The sequence below is a fragment of the Oryx dammah genome, unplaced genomic scaffold, assembly GCF_014754425.2.
Source record: "Oryx dammah isolate SB20612 unplaced genomic scaffold, SCBI_Odam_1.1 HiC_scaffold_19, whole genome shotgun sequence".
In the NCBI taxonomy this organism is placed as follows: Eukaryota; Metazoa; Chordata; class Mammalia; order Artiodactyla; family Bovidae; genus Oryx; species Oryx dammah.
In genome coordinates this window covers 93,400,039-93,421,986 of record NW_024070203.1, presented here as the reverse complement: position 1 = coordinate 93,421,986, position 21,948 = coordinate 93,400,039, and the positions used below count along the sequence as shown (strand labels likewise).

At 46.3% G+C, this 21,948-nt stretch overlaps 1 protein-coding gene across 1 annotated transcript in view; it reads left to right on the top strand.

Annotated features, from left to right (window-relative positions):
- The window catches only part of SNTB1 (syntrophin beta 1), a 246,696-nt gene that overhangs the window by 85,296 nt on the left and 139,452 nt on the right, over positions 1-21,948 (top strand). The window contains exon 2 of the mRNA XM_040261800.1: positions 17,414-17,630. Within this exon, the coding sequence (XP_040117734.1) occupies positions 17,414-17,630 (217 nt within the window). The remainder of the gene's footprint in view (positions 1-17,413; positions 17,631-21,948) is intronic.

Sequence of the window (21,948 nt, the reverse complement as noted above, 5' to 3'; positions counted from 1 at the left end):
GGAAAAATCCCATGGACAGAGAAACCTGGCAGGCTACATGCAGGGGCCACAAATAGTCAAATAGAAGTTAGTGACTAACCCATAACATGGGCAAATCTCAAGGGTACTACCCTGGGGCAAAGGAGCCAGAAACACGCCTGTGCGTATTGCACGGTTCCATTCATAGACGATTCTATAATAGAACAAGCAGGTCAGGTTGCCTGGTGGGAGGGGTTGGTGGGGAGGGTTGATTAAAAAGGAGCATGAGGGAAATTTCTAGGTGGATGGAAATGTTCTATCTTCATATGCATTCATCTGCGATCACTGAACGATGTAATACTTAAGATCTGAGCCCTTCACTCTATGTGAATTACACCTAGGTTTTAAAAATTATGGTTTCTGTTGGTATATTCAGATGAGGAGGCTGAGCTTTAGGAAAATCAAGTGAGCTCTCTGCTGTGGCGCGGCTGAAAGGGAGCGGTGCCTCCACCACGTGGTCCTAACTCTTATGGCCAGGTTTTTCTAAAACAGTTTCCAAGAGCGATAATATCCACATTACTCCACTTTGAGGCCAAGGAGTTTTCAGATGCATGTCTTCCTGGGAATGTGTTGGGTTTCTGAGAGCGCATCAATGAGTACAAGAAAGAGCAAAGAGAGGGGCCCGTGTCGCTGGTCCGCTCATGTGCGATGGTTGAGGGCTGGAGAATCGGCACTGGGCTGCAACGCTCAGCCTGCAGCTGACTCTGCATGTGACGTGGGAGCGCGTGTGTGTGTCGAGCTCCGTCCTCACGGGTAAAGCGGGTTGCTGGGAGGCATCACTGCAATCAGTCACAGATGGGGCACAGGTGTCTACGAATTATCAATAAATGTACACTATTGTCAGTCCCCGTTTTGGTTAAAGGGCGAATAAATGCCCTGTGTTACCCACAGGTTTACTGTGTCATTATATTTATTATGGTGTGAAATTTTGTTTCTACTGTGCCTGTCCAAGTAGATACACCGTTAACTTACGCTAAAGAAATGCGTGAGTAAAGCTAGGAGTCAGTGGCTCCAGCGCCTCCCTCCTCGACAGCCTTGTTTCGGCAACAGGCATTGTCCAGCAGTTTCTTACTGTACGTATTTCATTCTCCATGTGGATAAGATCATGTATTTTTCTAAATTCTGGGAGAAAACTCATTCCAACTATAATTCACTTACAAAGCTATGATTGCATAAACTCTGGGAAGGATTCACTGAACTGTGTATTAATGTTTGTAAATGACTGCAGAACTTGGAGGAACCATTTCTGGGAAGTAATTAGTATGTTAGATGGTTTAATGTACATGGGTTTTCTTAAAGCACAATATTCCTTTTATAAAATGTTTGAGTGTTATTCACAGATTTAAAAAAAAGGAGTCTTTTTTTTTTTTGAGACATGATAAACAGACTCTACAGGTTGGGTGGCAACATTTGTTTTTCCAGTTCTGATTCTATTACTATAGATAGCATATTAAACTGTAAATGTTTGCTTGTTAATCAGAGCCCTCTTGAGCAGGCTCAGGTCACAAATCCTGCTTGACTTGTAGGCTTATATTTTAGATAAGCCTTATCTGTTGAACAAAAAAGAAAAAGGGGTAAAAATTTGGAGCCTGACAGTAAATAAAGCAGAAATGCTTTAAACTTTCTGGTTCAAGATGTCTGATAATATGTGCAGCTTCTCTTTCTCTGGCATGTTTGCATGGAGGGAAGCCTGGATACCTCGGACAATAGACAAAAATAATGGTCAGTCTATAATTCACTGCCAGGGTTTCCACTTTGCAGTCCTTGGGTAAGCAGTAGGACCTTGCCTCAGAGGGACTGGAGGCAATTTTGCCTCCCTGGTGGCTTAGACAGTAAGGAATCTGCCTGCAGTGCAGGAGACCTGGGTTCACTCCCTGGGTCAGGAAGATCCCCTGGAGGAGGAAGAGGCAACCCGCCCCAGTGCTCTTGCCTGGAGAATCCTGCGGACCGAGGAGCCTGGCGGGCTGCAGTGCGTGGGGTCACAGAGGCGGACACGGCTGACTGACTAAGCACAAGCCACAAGGGTTTTTGCTTTGGATTCTTCTCTCAGTACAGGAGACACGCCTTCCAGGGCAACCAGCTGTCTCTTTAGGGTGCTCTGCACATGTGCTCAACATGATCTAACGGAATATTTATAGTAAATATGTGTGTTAGCCTCATTTAAGGGTTGCAGATACTGAGGTTTAGGGAAGTCAGGAAATGTTCTGTGTAGCCATTTGGGGAGGAGTCAGGAGCATAAGCCAGACTGGCCTGACTCGAGGTCTGTCGTCTTTTAGCTAAGCTGTGTTGGGTCTTGAATAACCCAGTCATCTTCCTGTTGCTGAGTTTGAGCTTTCCCTTCATGAAACTCACAGTCTCCTTTCTCTTCTTTCCTGCTCCCAGATTAGGTCACGGAACGTAGATTGTGTAGGACGGGAAATGATGTAAGTCATCTGTCCAGTTTGCCAGTTACTTCCTTTAAGTTTTGGCCGTTACCTTTTGCCCTTTGTTGGCCCTGAGCTGTCTGCAAAGATGGGGATGACTTGGAGCGGAAGAAGGTATCACTGAGGTTGTCATCCCTGAAATGACTCTAGGGTGTTAGACACCTGCCAGCTCCCTCTGCCCCAGCGCCCTAGTTCTCTGTGTCTGTTTCTGGGAGTTTGCCTTGGTTGGAAAGAATAACGGGAGATGCCATTTATGGGGCACCTTTTTACTACCAGACTTTGTGTGTATAGCATCTGGGTTAATACAACAGGCCCGTGTGATTAGTGTAACTTCATTTTTAAGAGAGGAAGTCTCAGGCTTAGAGAGTCTTAGCAATTTTCTCAGGCTCTCAGAGAGAATGAGAGAAGATTCTACATCAGATCTGGTTCCAAAAGGCAGCTTAGCACAGCGTGGTGGGGAAGAAGGGCTTTGCAGTTGGATCCAGGCTTGAGGGGATCAGAGTCATGAAACACCATGACTCTGAGGCTGTAAAGTCTTATAGTAACTTTTTTGACGTCTGTGTCCTCATCAGTAAACTGTGAAAAGTAGGAGTGCCTACTTCACAGGGTTGTGAGAATTAAAAGACATAAGCTATGTAGAATTCTGGACCTTTAGTTAGCATTCAGTAAGTGTTTAGCTCCTTCTGGAGGTAAAGCTCTCTCCACTTCCCAAAGCTTCAGACTCAGAATTCTACTGCTGTTTAGCCTGTTTATGGATGGTCTGTCTACATCTCAAGCCTTACATCTTCAAAACTTAAATAGTTTACCCTCTTGTCTCAAATATGCAGTTCTTAACACATATTCTGTTCTTTTTAATGGCACCATTTCCACCTAATTAACCAAGATATTTGATAGCTCTGATTTTATAGATAAGGAAGCCCACAAACATTAGAGGTTACATGATTTTTAATGACCACACAGAAAATTAGTTCCCCAACCAGAATGGAAATCCAGGTACCATGAGCTCAAAGTACTTTACATTATATCTTTTCTTCCTCTCTTTCTTCACTTTCTCACTCACTCCCTTTTTAAACCTCTCAATCCTGTACTTTTAATTGCTTCTTGTCTTTTAACATTGCCTGGGGCCTCTAGTTATAATACTGAATAGTCTATTCATAGCGGGTGTCAGTTTTTTGGTCCTGATTTTCAGGGAGATGCTTTCAGCATTTCCTCATTTATGATGTTTGATGTCGAACGTTTTTTCCCCCCTTTTGTTCCATTTTGTGTATGTGTGTGTTTTGTTTTTTGTTTTAGTAGATACTTTTGTCAAGTTAAGGAGGTTACCTTCCATTTTTGGTTTAAAAAAGCCTTTTTTATTCCATTATAACTGCTTGCTAGTGTATCCATTCTCATTGAAGCCATCGTATGTTTTTCTCCTTTTTTTCTGCTAACACACTGAATGCCATTTACACATTTTCTGATAGGTAACTGATCTCACATTATTCAAATGACCCAAACTTGGCCATGCTGTACTGTCTTCTAATATACTATTTGGCTTAATTTGCCGATATTTTGTTTATAATTTTTGCTATTAATTTATGAATTAAATGGCTTGGCAGTTTTCCTTTTTGAAATTCTTGTCTGATTTTGTTTTTTTAATCTTCATAAAATGAACTGAGGAGTCTCTTTCTCTGTTTTCTGAAATAATTTGTATGGCCTGTTGTTTGAAAAGTTGATAGAATTCACTAATAAACTCTGTTTTATTTGTGGGAAGAATATTGACCAGAGCTTCCATTCCCTTAGGAGTTATAGGAACAGCCATGCTTCCTATTTGTACTTGGGTGAATTTTAGTAAGGTTCCCCCCACCAGAAATTTGTGCATTTCATCTAAGACTTCAAATTCATTATCATAAATCTGCCCAAAATTCTATTTTTTAAATCTTTTTAATCTCTTTTGTGACTAGTTGTTTTCCCTTCTAGTTGTAATACTGACTTTCTGTTACCTCTTTCTATTTAATCAAACATGTCAGGAGGCTCTTTATTTTTTTAGTCTTTCCTATGCCAGACATCCTGGAATGTGAAGTCAAGTGGGCCATAGAAAGCATCACTACGAACAAAGCTAGTGGAGGTGATGGAATTCCAGTTGAGCTGTTTCAAATCCTGAAAGATGATGCTGTGAAAGTGCTGCACTCAATATGCCAGCAAATTTGGAAAATTCAGCAGTGGCCACAGAAGTGGAAAAGGTCAGTTTTCATTCCAATCCCAAAGAAAGGCAAGGCCAAAGAATGCTCAGACTACTGCACAATTGCACTCATCTCACACACTATTAATATAATACTCAAAATTCTCCAAGCCAGGCTTCAGCAATATGTGAACCGTGAACTTCCAGATGTTCAAGCTGGTTTTAGAAAAGGCAGAGGAACCAGAGATCAAATTGCCAACAACCGCTGGATCATGGAAAAAGCAAGAGAGTTCCAGAAAAACATCTATATTTGCTTTATTGACCATGCCAAAGCCTTTGACTGTGTGGATCACAATAAACTATGGAAAATTCTGAAAGAGATGGGAATATCAGATCATCTGACCTGCCTCTTGAGAAACCTATATGCAGGTCAGGAAGCAACAGTTAGAACTGGACATGGAACAACAGACTGGTTCCAAATAGGAAAAGGAGTACGTCAAGGCTGTATATTGTCACCCTGATTATTTAACTTATATGCAGAGTACATCATGAAAAACACTGGCCTGGAAGAAGCACAAGCTGGATTCAAGATTGCTGGGAGAAATGTCAATAACCTCAGATATGCAGATGACACCACCCTTATGGCAGAAAGTGAAGAGGAACTAAAAAACCTGTTGATGAAGGTGAAAGAGGAGAGTGAAAAAGTTGACTTAAAGCTCAACATTCAGAAAACGAAGATCTGGCATCCGGTCCCATCACTTCTTGGGAAATAGATGGGGAAACAGTGGAAACAGTGTCAGACTTCATTTTTTGGGCTCCAGAATCACTGCAGATGGTGACTGCAGCCATGAAATTAAAAGATGCTTACTCCTTGGAAGGAAAGTTATGACCAACCTAGACAGCATATTGAAAAGCAGAGACATTACCTTGCCAACAAAGGTCCGTCTAGCCAAGGCTATGGTTTTTCCAGTGGTCATATATGGATGTGAGAGTTGGACTGTGAAGAAGGCTGAGCACCAAAGAATTGATGCTTTGAACTGTGGTGTTGGAGAAGACTCTTGAGAGTCCCTTGGACTGCAAGGAGATCCAACCAGTCCATTCTGAAGGAGATCAGTCCTGGGTGTTCTTTGGAAGGACTAATGCTAAAGCTGAAACTCCAATATTTTGGCCACGTTATGCGAAGAGTTGACTCATTGAAAAAGACTCTGATGCTGGGAGGGATTGGGGGCAGGAGGAGAAGGGGACGACCGAGGATGAGATAGCTGGATGGCACCACTGACTCGATGTTGATGAGTTTGAGTGAACTCCGGGAGTTGGTGATGGACAAGGAGGCCTGGCGTGCTGCGATTCCTGGGATCGCCAAGAGTTGGACACGCCTGAGCGACTGAAATGAACTGAACTGAACTGATACCACCTTTAGATTTTTCCCTTATCATGTAGAATCTTTTGATAATTTGAATTCCGATATGATCATGCAGAATATGTTTATTAATTTGGTTCCTCTCAATACCCGTAGTTTTCCAGCACCAGTTGCAACTCATTAGTTATTAAGTCGCAATCATCCAGCCAATGCCTCCATGTCATTGGACCATTTGTGTTACTGAAGCTGAGGTATTAGATTTATTAGATTAGATAATAGATTTAGAACATGAGAGAACAGATTCCAGGTCTGCTTCTTACTTGAGGTGATATATTTAAGCCCTCTAAACCCCAATTTGCCCACCTTTTTGTTGCTAAGGTTCCCATAAGTCTGTTTATTATAAAAAGTTGTATCTATTTGTGGATGCTCACCATCAACCCTTCCTGAAAAGTGAAAGTCACTCAGTTGTGTCCAGCTCTTTGTGACCCCACAGACTATACAGTCCATGGAATTCTCCAGGCCAGAATACTGGAGTGGGTAGCCTTTCCCTTCTCCAGGGGATCTTCCCAACCCAGGGGTCAAACCCAGGTCTCCCACACTGCAGGCAGATTCTTTACCAGCTGAGCCACAAGGGAAGCCCAAGAATACTGGAGTGGGGAGCCTCCCCCTTCTCCAGGGGATCTTCCCGACCTCGGAATTGAACCAGGGTCTCCTGCACTGCAGGCGGATTCTTTACCAACTGAGCCACAAGGAAAGCCCATTTTAAACATATCAAGCAACAAAGCAAGCCCTTCTATCTTGACTGCTCAGAATCAAGGGGAGCTTCTAGGGGCTTCTAGGAGAGCTTGTGAGGGCTGAGCCTCCTGGATCTGGCAATCAGATCCAAGAAGCTTGCTTACACCTCTCCTCTGGCATGCTGATCAGTTCCTGTAGTTCTTGGCAATTCCTCTCCCAAAAGACCTGTAAGCAGAGTCAAGCTAAGTTTGGCTTGCAGGAAAAAAAATCCAGTGCATCAAATGTGGCCAATAGGCATTAATTCTGTTGGACAAAATGTGTTTGTGTACATGCATGTATACGTGGGAGGCTTCCCAGGTGGCTCAGTGGTTGAGAAGTCCCCTGCCAATGCAGGAGACACAGGAGACGCAGGTTCGATCCCTGGGTTGGGAAGATCCGGTGGAGAAGGAAATGGCAACCCACTCCAGTGTTCTTGCCTGGAGAATCCCGTGGATAGAGGGGCCTGGTGGGCTACAGTCCATGAGGGCGCTAAGAGTCAGACACAGCTGAGCAGACACGCATGCACGTGTGTGCTTGGGAGCGGGTGGAGTTTGGGGGGGGAAAGTTAAGCTCTTACCCCCTGGGCCGTGGACATCCCAAGCAAATAGATGCACAGCCAGCTTCTTACAGGACTTAGAGTTCATGCGTCATTCGGTGGGGCTGACGAAACGTGTAGTGAGATGATGCAGAGTGTTGTGAACGGCGGGCACTTTGAAAACGGCAGGATTCTGTGACACTGTCCAGCCTGATGGACACCGACGCCCCACACCCGTCTCCTTTGCTCCGGATGCTTCTGTAGTTGCTTTAGGTCTGCAGCACATCCAGGCGAGGGTGAAAAAGAAATCCAGCCCTGGCCTGAGTCTGCCCTTGGTCACAATCTTTTGTTTACTTAACGTGTTTCCTTTGGAAAAGCTTGATGACTCTGGGCTTCTGCCACTGAAGAGTAACTGCGAGGTTACCAAGCCCCAAGTCCGACTTGCAGGATGTTGTTACCAAGCTACACCTGGAATAATAGGCGTTTGTTTTCCAGAGATACCTGTCAGGAGGAAGTGAGCGCGGCCCTTCCTGCCTCTTGACGCAAAGTCCTGTTCACACATGGTCTTCTGTCTGGAAAAGACTAAAAACAATATTAGGGCTTGAGCATTCACACGTCCTTGCTACCCATTACTCACTTCCTGTCTTCAGATGTTAGGGTATAGCTGTTAAAACAGTTACCGTATTTTCCCAAGGAAGAAAAACTGTGATTATTGGCAATGGTGAGGAGCCAACTAGCGAACCGTTGGAGGACCAAGTCTGTAGACATCATTAGTCCATATTCTCTCACGTAGTTATTGATAGCTAATGAATACACTTTAGTCCAGTTGTATGTATTGAATTATATGTTGTAGCAATCCCCAGATTTAATCGATGTGCAGTAAATGAATGAAGGACACGATACTTTATGTACTAAGTACTGATGACTTTGATGGTTCCTAGGAGAAGGCGATGGCACCCACTCCAGGCCTCTTGCCTGGAAAATCCCATGGACAGAGGAGCCTGGTGGGCTGCAGTCCATGGGGTTGCAAAGAGTCAGACACGACGGAGCAACTTCCTTCACTTTTCACTTTCATGCATTGGAGAAGGAAATGGCAACCCACTCCAGGGTTCTTGCCTGGAGAATCCCAGGGACGGGGGAGCCTGGTGGGCTGCCGTCTCTGGGGTCGCACAGGGTCGGACACGACTGAAGCGACTTACCAGCAGCGGCAGTTAAGAAGTAGATAGGTGTTCTTGCAATACATGTTCTCATTTAAATTTCATAATAATAATAGCAACAACACAGCAGTAACAGTTATATGTGAGGGCCAAGTATGTGCCAGGCACTGTGCCAACGGCTTTGCATACATCTAAAAAAATTATTTAATCCTCATGACAATTCTATGAGATAGGTCTTATTATCATCAGGTGAGGAGGTGAGGTTCAGAGAGGTTACATACCTGTTCAAAGAAGCCCAGCTTGTAAAGTAGAAAGAAAAGGGAAGTTAAATTTAAGATTTGAACTGAGATCCTCTGACTCTGGGGCTTCCCTAGTAGCTCAGTTGGTAAAGAATCTGCCTGCATTGCAGGAGACCCAGGTTCGATCCCTGCATCTGGAAGATTCCCTTGAGGAGGGCATGGCAACCCATTCCAGTATTCTTGCCTGGAGAATCCCACAGACAAAGGACCTGGCGGGCTCCAGCCCATGGGATCACAAACAGTCGGAGACGACTGCGACTAACTTTCCTTTCCTCTGACTCTGGAGCCCGTATTAAACTGGTGCATTTTATTGCCTCTCTGAAGAAGGCACGTGTTCCTCATTTTATAAACGAGGCTTCTAAGAGTTAGAGAGCTCATGTCACCCAATATGTAGCTACTATGTAGCTAATAAGCATATAGTCATCAGGAAGTGGGCAGCATGATTTTACGTGGTGTACAACCATGACCCGCCCTCACTGTATCAGAGTCCTTAGATTCTGCATCTTCACGAACCACATTCCAGAAGGAACACAGAACCTGACGGTTTGAAGGGATTTTAGAAGCAGCTGTTCCTCTGCAGAGTGAAAGAATCTTTGCTGCCACGTGGGAGATAGCTCATCCAGTTTCTGCTCGAATGTCACTCACGATAGGGAACTCACGACTTCACAGCGTTTTCTCACGTTGAACCCAAATATAATCTCATAATTTGTGCTGACTGATTGTGACTCCACCCTGCAGAGATACACGTAGTGAGTTTGGTACCACTCTCGGTTATTTGGGTGCCATAAATATTCACTTTTTTTGGTTAACTTCTTTTTAAATTATTTTATTTATTTACTTGGCAGCTCTGGGTCTTGGCGGCGTGTGGAATCTCGTTCTCTGACCAGGGCTGGAACCCAGGCCCCTGGACGCCAGGGAAGTCCCTTGGTTGATTTCTAATGATGGTGACTGACCATTATGGTGTTTCCTATGCCAAGTTCCGTAGCAGTCTTTACTTATATTAACTCATTTAATCCTCACGACAATCCTATGAGATAGGTGAAAAGTAACACATGAGGAAACTGTCATTTGCTCAAGAGCTAGCGGATAGAAAAGACAGGAATTGGGCTCCTCAGACTCCAGACTTTTTGTCTTCACTACTGTGTTCTAATGTCTCTCATTTAACCCGAGCTTTCTTTATGTCTTGAACCTTTAGCACCCCGATTCCCCTGTTTGCGTGCGTGTGTGCTTAGTCGCTCAGCCATGTCTGACTCTTTGCAACCTCGTGGACTGTAGCCTGCCAGGCTCCTCTGTCTGTGGGATTTTCCAGGCCTGAATACTGGAGTGGGCTGCCGTTTCTTCTCCGGCAAACTCTCATCTCCTGTGTCTCCTGCCCTGGCAGGCGGACTCTTTACCCGCCGAGCCGTCGGGGAAGCCCCTCAGCTGCCCGTAGGATTTTGTAAAAAGTCAGAAGGCGCATCTGCCTAAGGCCAAAGGATTTGGCACACATATTCACGGGGCTGTCTGTCAGTGATGACGCAAAGAGCAGGATAAGAAATATTCTTTTAAAAACCAAACCAGAAGAGGCAGTTTCCCAAGGAATCATAGGGCATTTGAAGGACAGGAACCGTATTTCCCAGTTCTCGCAGGTGAGGAAAAGGAGACTCGGGAGGTGAAATGACTTGCCCGGGGCTGGAGAGCTGGTGAGCACAGGGTCGGAACTGCAACCAGGTACCAACTCCCAGGACCAATTCTCTTTCCAGCTCACCACTTGGCCTCCTGAGAGGTTACTGTAGATCCTGAGAAGTCTGATTTACCTCTTTCATCATTTTTTGGTCCTTTTGGAAATATTGATGAGCTCCCGCTGCATCTTCCCTAAGATGACCCAGGGAATGGCCTTAAGAGAAGCCTCACGTGTGTTGCGTTTTTGTCCGCAAACCCCACTGTCACCAACCTGTCCCCCATTTGCAAATTGCACTGGTGGTCTGAAAACTGAGGTTTCTTGCCTCCAGCTGATCCCTTTCCCCCTTAATCACATTGGAAAATGTACATTTCATGTTCCCATCCCTTAGAGTCATGAAATATTTCTTTTCCTTCCTGTAATCTGGAAATCCCTTTTTTGTTGTTTTGTTATTATTTTTAAGAGGAAAACTTGCGTGTAACAGAGGGACTTGCTGATTCTTCAGAAATCAGCCTGGTAGGGGAGTTGCTTGGATCTGCCTGAAGCATTTCCTCGTTAGTAGCCCCTGTCTGTGTTTCCTTTCAAATGTCAGCTGGCCTCCTCAACAAAGATTTAATTGTGGCAACTCGGGGCCTTTGCAAACATGGGCTTTACTGTTTTTTTGAAATCTTCACATCTGTCCACCTTGCAGATGAAAAACTGGAAACATACTGAAAGCGACTTGGTGCATTATTGGTTTGGGAACCACTTCTTACTTCTCTTCTCCCCCTCTTCTGCGAGAGAAGACTGAAATTTTAATTGCTCAACCACGTTTTTTACTTCATGATGCCCAGGAAGGCACCGTTTATTAATTAGTCCTGATTAGGAGGCGCCGAGCCCGGGCCTGGCTGCTTCTTGATCAGTTTCAGCAGTTCTTTGCCCGAAATTACTGTCTGTGAGCACAGGGAGGTATAATTATGAAGACACTAGCTGCTCAGTTCCGCCGGGTTAAACCCTCCATTACAAATACATATTACAGTGCCTTCAAAGGCACTTACTGAAGTGCCGCAGTTTAACAGGTCAGGCTTACAAAATCTCTTATGTTACCGGCAGCAACCTCTTAATTGGATGTTTTCTCCCAGTACAGAAAAATGTTGGCTTAAATACACAGACATACACACACATGCACACATGCTCACACTCACACTCACCCAATTAATTTTTTTTTAAGTGTGAGAAACAGCGTCACTTTGTGGTTAAAAGGAAGGACTCCGGAGCCAGGCTGCCTGGGTTTGACTCGTGTGTCTGCCACTCCCTGCCTTCTAACCTGGGCGTATGATTTACTCTCTTGCTCTCTTGCAGAGTCTTTGGTTAAATGGGAATGCTTGCAATGTCTGTATCCCAGGATTGCTGTGAGGTTCAAGTGAGTACACAGCAAACACTTAGCAGGGTTCAAGGAACCTAGTCGTTCTGTCCTTCACTGATTGCTCCAGTACGTTTATTTGTGTTCATGTGGTATGTGAAGTCGCTCAGTCGTGTCCGACTCTTCGCGACCCCTTGGACTGCAGCCCACCAGGCTCCTCCGTCCGCGGGACTTTCCAGGCAAGAGTGCTGGAGCGGGCGCCACTGCCCTCTCCGGTGTCCGTATAAAGAGACGTAGCGCTCCCCGCGGCACCAGTGGCACAGAACTGCCTGCCGGAGCAGGAAACCTGAGAGACGCAGGTTCGATCCCCGGCTCGGGAGGATCCCCTGGAGGAGGCAGGGCACCCCGCTCCAGGGTTCTTGCCTGGAGAATCCCATGGACAGAGGAGCCTGGCAGGCTGCAGTCCATGGGACCGCAGGGAGTCGGACACGACTGAGGCAGCTTGGCGCGTGTCTTGTAAAGTCTAGTTGTGTTAAGCTGGTGTGATCAGGGCTGTCTCCCTGTGGCAAAAGCTAAGTATTGTCCCCTTGTTTTATTCCACAGTAGTAGCCTCCCTTCTCACTAACTTTCAGCTGGGTTGGCATAGAGCTGTCCAGAGTTAAGAGTAAATTTCTATCTAGAAGTGACCATGTGACTAAATGCTGGCTGATGGGTTGTAAGCAGATACTGTGTCGGCTTCTTAAAACTGACCCTGAAGGAAGAGGGGTAGTGTGTCTTTTACTTTTTCCTTCTTCCTACTAATGGGACTTTGGTCATGATGGCTGGAACCCAAGCAGCGCTTTTGGGTCAGGTTGATGATGTACAGCAGGAAGGCTGAGGACCTGAAAACTTCAGGGAGCTGAGAGTTGCCCTGGGAACCCTTTTGTTTCACCCTAGACTTTCGGTAAAAGGAAAACAAATCTCTGTATTATTTAATACACTTATTACTGTCAAATCTAGTCTTAGTACGTGTACTCCAATGTTCACTGCAGCTCTGTTTACAATAGCTAGGACAAGGAAGAAGCCTAGATGTCCACTGACAGGTGAGTGGACAAGAAAACTGTGGTGCATGCGCACAGCGGAACACTACTCAGCTATGAAAAAGGACTGCATCTGAGCCAGTCCTGGTGAGGTGGGTGGGCCTAGAGCCTATTATACAGAGTGAAGTAAGTCAGGAGGAGAACAATGAATACTGAACACTAATGTCTGTGCGTGGAATCTAGAAACGTGGTGCTGATGGGCCAGTGTGCAGCAATGGAGACGCAGACATTGAGAACAGACTCTCGGACACGGCTTGGGGGAGGAAGCAGAGGGCGGGACGTGTGGAGAGAGTAACGTGGAAACTTACGGCACCGTAGGTAAAATAGACCGCCAACGGGAATTTGCTGTATGACTCGGGAACTCACCCGGGCTCGGTAACAACCTCGAGGGGTGGGATGGGGAGGGGGTGGGAGGGAGGTTCAAGTGGGAGGGGACACGGTAAGCCGACAGCTGGCTCATGCTGACGTTTGATAGAAACCAATGCAATCCTGTAAAGCAATTATCCTTTTCATTAAAAATAAACAAATTAAGAAAAAACCTAGTCTTAGGTAACCCTTTACCCTCCTTGAATTAGACCACACTGCTTGATAAATCTTTGCTTCTAGACTAAGATTCGCTATACTTCCCCAGCCTCTACTCGTGATGGACAAAAGCACAGCGTCTGTGAATGTTCCGAGCGTCCACGGTGTCTCTGGAAGTAAGGCCTGGTGGCCGTGTAGCTGGTAGGTCAGCGTCCAGCACCTCCCTCTGCCGTGCTCAGCCTCTCCTTCCGGTGCACCCTTGCTTGCTGAGTCGCTTCACCCGTGTCCAGCTCTGCAACCCCGTGGACCGCAGCTGGCCGGGCTCCTCCGCCCATGGGACTCTCCAGGCAAGAGCGCTGCAGCGGGCTGCCGTGCCCTCCTCCAGGGGATCTTCCCGCCCCAGGGATCGAACGTGTGTCTCTTAGGTTTCCTGCCTTGGCAGATGGGCTCTTTACCACCAGCGCCACCCAGAAGCCCCTCTTTTCTGGAGTTCACTCTGAATCTGACCTTCAGTTCTGCCGTTCTCTTGCCCCTAGATCACCAGGGCTGTAGCTATTGCCTACTGAATAAAGAATAACTAACCCTGTTAGACCCTCGTTTTGAATACTTCATCTTGGTGGGCTAGCCAGATTTCATGAAAGAATATGATCTCCGGGAAATCAAACCCCAGTTTCACCAGCCACCAACCCCTTAAGTTAAATTTCTGAGCATTGGTGTGTGCTAATGTGTAAAATAATACATTGGTCTTGCCAAGAATAACCTATGTAAAGCTCCTAGTGGCCCCGGAATTAGAACAGCCATACGTTTCTTTCCAACAGGCTCTGAAAGTGTTAGCGCTGTAGTGTCTTCCTCTTTTAAAATGTTTCCTTTTACTCTTTCTGGACACAGAGATACTTGGCGGCTCAGAGGGTAAAGAATCTGCCTGCGATGCAAGAGACCTGGGTTCGATCCCTGGGTCGGGAAAATCCCCTGGAGAAGGTTACGGCAACCCACTCCAGTACTCTTACCTGGAGAATTCCCATGGACAGAGGAGCCCGGTGGGCTACAGTCCATGGGGTCACGAAGAGTTGCTCGTGACTGAGCGCGCACGCATGCGTATGGACACTTGATAAATGAAAGATCCCTTATGCGTTTCTTTTCCAGACCTGGTTTTTTTGTATATAACATGAGGCTTTAAATGGTCATTTTAAAGCTTACATGCAGGAAGCTATGGAGGCCTCTGATTCCAGACTTGGCTCTAAGTGTATAACGGATGTTCCTTCTTTATCCCCCTTCCAGACTGAGGCCTGATTCTCCTTTCCTATGGATTGTGACAAAAATGGTAAATCAGAGTACATTATGTAAAAGGGTTTCCCTGGTGGCTCGTGACTGAGGAGACTCAGGTTCAGTCCCGGGGTCGGGAAGATCCCCTGGAGGAGGATATGGCACCCCACTCCAGTGTTCTTGTCTGGAGAATCCCATGGACGGAGGAGCCTGGTGGGCTACGGTCCACGGGGTCGCACAGATAGACACGACTGAAGTGCCTGAGCATGCGTGCAGGCACGTCATATGAGACGCCTTTTATTCCTACCCCTACTTAGCTACCCTGTAAAGTCAAGTTCAAACGCCACCTACTCCAAGAAGCACCCCTGGACTGTCGCATCAGCAACACGCACCCGCTCCTCCAGCCAGAAGGACAGTAGTGCAATCAGTGGAGAACTGGCAAACGACCTTGGGTGTGATGCTTGAGCTTCCCACTGTCAATAAGTATAATTCAACAATATACAAAGCTAAGCAGAGTTCTAGCTTCTACACAAATATACTCGGAGATAAAAAAAATTCAGCAACATCAGAAGAGGTCTATTTATTCCAGTTTTTAGACAGCTTAAACCTGTCCCACTGAATTTTCTGCCTTTGTTCATAGGTATGTCTGTGCTCCTGTTTAAATGGTTTTCCTTAAAATGCACTGTTCGTGAATAATCTTTCTGTCTGCAACCTGTGCTAACATGTTTGCAGCAACCAGGGAGCTGTTTTCTCCCAATTGCATTTATATTCAGTGAAAATTCTGAAATTTTTTCAAATATATGTTGGTGCTAAATGACATCTCCTCTGTCTTAAATTAATAATGGCTGGTTTTAATATCTACGATTGGATCTCCCAATATAAGCCCATATTGCACGCATCTGGGTATGTTTGGTCTGCTTATTGAATTGCTGTGAACCTAACCTGTCACTCAGACTCCTTGACACATTTTTCCGACGAGTTCTTCCAGCGTCCTTTCTTCCTGTTACAGCGCATTCTGCTTCATGCCTTCGCTTATGTACTTGTTTTATGCCGCAGTGTTCGGTGGGGTTAGGTTCATGCTGCAGTGTTCGGTTCCGGAGAAGCAGATCCTCTGTCTGGGGGATGGAGCAGTGGGCCAGTAGTCTCTCGGGCTCGATGACTTCTGATGTCCAAGAACAGTGTTCCAGAGCAGGAAAGCAGCTCAGAGTGTTCTCAGCAACACACGGCAGCTAGGATACAGGTCCTGCAAAAGGGTCTGCTGGCCCGCGACAGCATCCACTAGAGCGGCCTGAGACGTTGTTGCTCTTCAGCATGGAAACCGCGTACTGTTTGTCCCTGCAGTCTCCAGCAGCCTGACTCCGTGTGTCCTACAGGGAAGCCACTGGTTTATGCAACTGAATATCCCGAGATCTGGAGGAACTGCCCCTTGGGTCTGCCACCCATTTTGATCCACTGCCATTGGTAATAGCAGATGCTGTTAAGGGACTTAGCCAGATCCCTCCCGCAGCCCCGAGCAGCAGAGAACCAGGCTGTGTGAACTGTAGAAAAAGGAAACGGAGCCTACGTTGCGCGTTTCAGGATCCAGGTGCCTTGTCAATGCGAATGCTCTCTAAGAACCAAGTGTTTAAGTTCAGAATCAGCAAATAACACCTTAATGCGTGCTTAGTCTTCCGTCGTGCCCGACTCTTTGCGACCCTTTGGATTGTAGCCCGCCAGGCTCCTCTGTCCATGAAATCTTCAGGCGAGAAAACGAGTGGGTTGCCATTTCCTTCTTCAGGGGATCTTCCTGGTCCAGGGATGGAACCCAGGTCTCCTGCATTGCAGGCAGATTCTTTATCATCTGAGCCACCAGGGAAGCCCCAGCTAACACCTTAAGATCAAGTAAACAGAGCAGAGAGCAGGATTCCAGTCTGCTCCACTCAGCTCTTAAACGAGTTCGTTTCTTTAAATTTTAAAACACAATGTATAACACAATGGCTAAACATGAGAAATTATATAAAAGAGCAAGAATGAATAATAAAGGTCTATTTCTCCATCATCTTGAGTTTCATATCCACTCCCAGAGCTAACTACCATTAACATTTTCTTGGACTTCTATCCATAAACTGTAGTAGCTACCCAGGCATATATATCTATGATTGTATCCACAAGGAACCACAGTATATGCGCTGTTCTCTATTGCTTTTTAAAAATGGACAGTAGATCTTAGAGGCTTTTCTACATCAAGACATCTGCATCTATCCATTTTTAAATGAACGTAAAGGTGCCTTACAATTTCTTTCATCTGTTCTCTTTTATTGAACCTTTAGGTTGTTCTCGTTTTCAGCTCTTACAAGTAATATTTTTGCCATCATAGATGTCTACCGTTACAGAATAAGTGTTTTTCTGTGTATTTCTTTACATACATGTTCTCAGCACTGTTTTTTGAAAAGATTGTCCTTGCTTCCCAACAGAATAATGGTAATGTGGACGGTCAATGTGGGTACCAGATACCCTACATCTATACTGGATAATTGCGTTTCTTTTGACTAAGATATGCTTTCGCAGTCTCTGTTGTTTCCCAGCCTCTTCCCCAGAATGCACCTTATAATCAGAAAAGATAGACGTCATAATCGGAAAACCTGAGAGCCATTCTGAAGTTCAGGCCATCTTAATGGCAGACTGTAAAAACCACGCTGGCACCTAACTAAGGGACAGACAGCTATTATCCTGGGAATGTAAGAGGGTCCTGTGCTGCTGGTCTAGCGCGCTCTCCGGAAGCCGCAGCCCGCCGGGACCCTCAGCGCTGACCGAGGCTCTCTGTCCCCTCTCTGCTTGCAGTGAAGTACATGCGCGAGGCCACCCCCTACGTGACCAAGGGCTCGCCGGTGTCCGAGATCGGCTGGGAGACCCCGCCGCCCGAGTCCCCGCGGCTCGGGGCCGGCGCCCCGGACCCGCTGGCGTCGCAGCCGCCATCCTTCCACCGAGACCGGAGGAGCATCCCGCTCAGGATGTGCTTCGTCGCCCGCAGCCTGGCGCTGGCCGACCCCGAGAGCAGGTACGAGTGGGCAGGCCCCTCCGAGCTGCGGTCCTCGGGCGCAGCTCCGCGAGCAGCCTGTGTGTCAAGCGCGCCCCCCTCCTCTTCTTCCCTCCTCCTTTTTCCTTCTCCTTTATCCTCATGAGGAATCTATGTGTTAAGCTCTCGTTCCGGAAAATGTTGAACCGATGGAGTCAGGATCTTTTGTCTCCTCCCTGGGTCTGCCTCTGCCGGGCGCTGGGCCAGTTTCTCAAGCGCTGAGCCTCAGTTTTGGCTTCTGTAAAATGGAAATAACTGAAATCCATACTTCCCTGAGTTATGAAGACTAAATGAGGAAACCCACCTGAAGTACTTAGCCCAGAGCAGCCGTCCATGGATATAGGCTGTAATACTGTGTATTATTGATGCCGGGTAGTAATAAGCATGGGCTTCCCCAGTGCTCAGTGGTAAAGAATCTGCCTGCCATGCAGGAGCTGCGGGACTGGGTGAGGAAGACCCCCTGAAGGAGGGCATGGCAGCCCACTCCCGCATTCTTGCCTGGAGAACTCCATGGACAGGTAGCTTGGTGGGCTACAGGCCGTGGGGTTGCAGAGAGTCAGACACGCCTGAAGGGAGTGAGCTCCCATGCACAGCAATAAGCATATCAGCCTTCCCGGGGCCCTCATCTGTGCCCTTAGAAGGTTCAGGGAGAGGATCTTCAATGCTGTTTTCTGCTCTGAACCTCTCTTTATTCTCAAGAGAGGAAACAGAGAGGTTTGGATCCAAGTCTAGGATGCTGTTTCGCAAAGTGTGTGCATGACTTCTTTGTCACAGCCTAGATGCATAAACCAATCCGTGGCAATCAGAAGGAGTCCAGGCAAGATGTGCAAACATTTGGGGTCTCTCTTCCCCCCAAAGTCTTCATCTCCTCCACACAGAAAATGTACATCTGGAATGAAAATAAAAGACGTGTAGAAAGGAAAGAGGGAAATGGAGCTGGCAAGGAGGAATCTCGGTGACCTTTGCATGCACATTCAGATGCTAAAAATAGACAGCTCTCCTGGCCCTTATTTATAACAAGTGTGGGACAGCTGTGACCCTCCCGAGGAGGAAGTACTTGGCTAGGTTCAGGGCTGCTGGTGGGGAAAACCCAAAGGAAATAGAAACAAGGAGAAAGTTGCCTCCTTGGCTCCCAGCTCGGTGTTGTTTGGTCCTCTTCCCTGTGAACTTAGGCTGAAGAAGCTGCCGGCCTTCTGACCCCAGCCGGCTGCCCTCTCCTCGGTCAGGGATCAGAGATGGGCCTTTGTATGAGACAGCCCGCCTCTGCAGAAGAGAGCCGAGGAGGCGGGGAGGGCGGTTCCGGGGGGGCCCCGCCTGCCCGGTCCGCACGCCTGCTCCGTTCCTGCTGCCTCGCGGGCCACCGTGCGTCCTCCGCACTGACTTTCCTCGTCCCTGACTTTTTTTACCCACCCAGTCAGAACAAGTCCTTTCTCCCGAGTCTGAGATCGGAGACTTCCGATCTGATGAATTCATCTCTTACCCACTGCCGGTCCTGTGCCGGGCAGCATGCTAATTACTTTAGCCCTGGTACTGCAAAGTGCACGCCTTCGGGTGTGCCCAGCCCCCAGGTTTGTGTTTTGTTTTTTTTTTTTAATGATCTCTCTAGGGTTGCAAAGATATCTGTGAATTCGTTGCCACATTGACTAGCTGGGAATTTCACGTTAAAAAGCCAGATTTCTACTTTTCTAGAAAAATCAGAAGATCTAATGATATCCTTAGGCCTACATTGCTACAGGCAGGGCTCCAATCTGTAGAGCCCAGAAAAGACCTCTCCTTCCAAAAGAGAAGGAGCTCTTCTCATCAGTCCTAATGCCTTACGCTTAAGGGATTCAGTGTATCACCTGCCTGCCTGTTCCGTTTCCGCCTAGTTCTTGAATTTGTAACCATGCTTAGACCTCTGTGTCTCAGTCATCATCTCCATTGCACAGATAAAGATAACTGAGGCTCGGGGCTCATATAAGTCCCTGTCTTCATAACTAGTATGCGATACAACTGGGCTTTCATCTTGTTCCCATAGAATGGGTGACAGTGTTAGCTTACCGTTACCAGAAAAATACAGAGACTAGAAAACTTGGGCTGTCGTAGAAGTGGTTAATGCATTGGGGAGAGGGTTTGAGACAATTTCTAGGGTTCTTTTCATCTGTGGACTTATATGCTATCATATTTCTCCCAAGCGTTTAATTACCTTTTAAAGACTCTTTGGAGAGATATCAGGCTTTAATTCAAAAAGCTTATTTTATTGAAGTACAGTTGATTTACAATGTTGTGTTAATTTCTACTATATAGCAAAGTTATTCAGTTATATTATACATATATACATTCTCTTTAGTATTTTTTTCCGTTATGGCTTATCCAAGGATATTGAATATAGTTCCCATTTTTTAAACTTTTATGTTGGTGCTCTTCAAGTTGATCTCTGGTGAGTGTATGTACGTAGGGCCTCCTACGTGGTGAGGGAAAGTTTGTCCTCTGGGGTGTGAGAACTAGCAGGGTGTGACTGCAAACGAGAATCCAGCTAAGCCAGAGGGTCCAGGAAGGGATTTTGGTCCAAACAGATCCAAAACTGTTGACAGTAAATTAACCGTTCACAGTAAATCCATATATCATGTCACTATGATGTAAACTTTACATGTCTTATAATTTAAACTCCAGTCACACGCTAGGCAGAGCATATTATACCATTGGAAAATACGGACTTTGCAAGACTTTCTTGGTGATTCAGTGGTTAAGGCTTCCAGCTTTCCATGCATGAAATGCAGGTTCAATCCCTGGTCTGGGAACTAAGATCGTGCATGCTGTGTGGCACAGTCAAAAAAATCTTTAAAAAGAAATATGGTATAGGGCTGGGCAGATTATACAAGGCAAATGCAAGCTAGCAATGAAAACAAACAAAAAAGCATCAGCTTCTCTTGATATATGACAGGGTAAAGTCCAGACTGAAAAAGAGCAGAACAGGACAAAGAAGGACCGATTTATGCTTAAGGTCAGCGTTCACAAGAAACAGATCTTTCGGCAGCTAGGAATGCGCATCAGATGAGAGCAGCGACCTCTACAGCGAAATCTGCAGGGAAGGCAAGGGGAGGTGGGAGCACGCACTGTTAAGCAGGTCAGCATACTGCTCTCAACCCGAGACAGGGCAGTCGGGCAGAAGATAAAGAAAGGTACAAAGGACCCAGCCCGCATGATTAAGGGAGGTCTGGGTACATCACAGTCTTTGTACCCTGATAATAAAGAATACAGTTTTCTTTTCAAAGCCACATAGAACATTCCCCAGATTAACCACAGATTAAGTCACCAAAAATTCTGTAAGTTCCATAAGGCAGAAATAATGCAGACAGCATCCCCTAATGATTGTGGAATGAAACTAGAAAATCAGTAACAAAACCAAAGCCCAGAAAGCCTTTCTTCATGGATTTTTAAAAAGCTCTCTCTGAGATGAACAGCTCTTGGGTTAACAGGGAAATAGAAACTGAAAGTGAGCTTTTTAAAAAGTAATGAAAATAATGCATATATTAAATATAAAAGGGAAAGAAGGAGAAAGAGAGGGTGTTGACTTGTATCAGCTAACTCTATGGTGGAATCGTAGCTCCGTAGCTTATGTGTGAATTTAAGTATCTCATTTGATCCAAATTCCCTTATGTCACAGGTGCTCTAATCTCTGTTTTAGATGCCTGTGGGCGCTCAGTTGTGTCCGACTCTTTGCGACCCCATGGACTGTAGCCTGCCAGGCTCCATGGGATTCTCCAGGCAAGAATCCTGGAGTGGGTTGCCATTTTCTTCTCCAGGGGACCTTCCCGACCCAGGGGTCAAACCACAGCGCCTGCGATGGCAGGCAGACTCTTTACCACTGAGTCACCTGGGAGGCCAATCTCTATTTCACAGACAGTGAAATTTAGTTCAGAAACAAGAACTGAAGCCAACAGGAAATCTGGGATTCAGACCCAGGCCTGGCTGACACCAAGCTCAACCTCTTAATCAAGATACCCCATTGCTTCTGGTTTTTAGCACCTGACCTGTAAGCACCATTGACCAGGAATTAATGGTCTCCTGGCTGCTGAAGCCTCAGCTTCTCGGGACTAATCCCCTCGGCTGGTGAGAGTTTGCATTAAAAGCTCTAATGTTCAATTTTTCAAATCAAAACAGCCTTAGAACAGCAGGTAGCATTGCTGCTCTTTCCGTGAAAAAGGCCGCCCAGCAGGCACTGAATCCACGAGAGTACGTCGCTGCTAGCGCTGCTTGTCAAGGGTTGCAGTAGTTTTTTCTCTTTGGATCCACCTCTTAAAGGTCTCTCGTGTTTCAT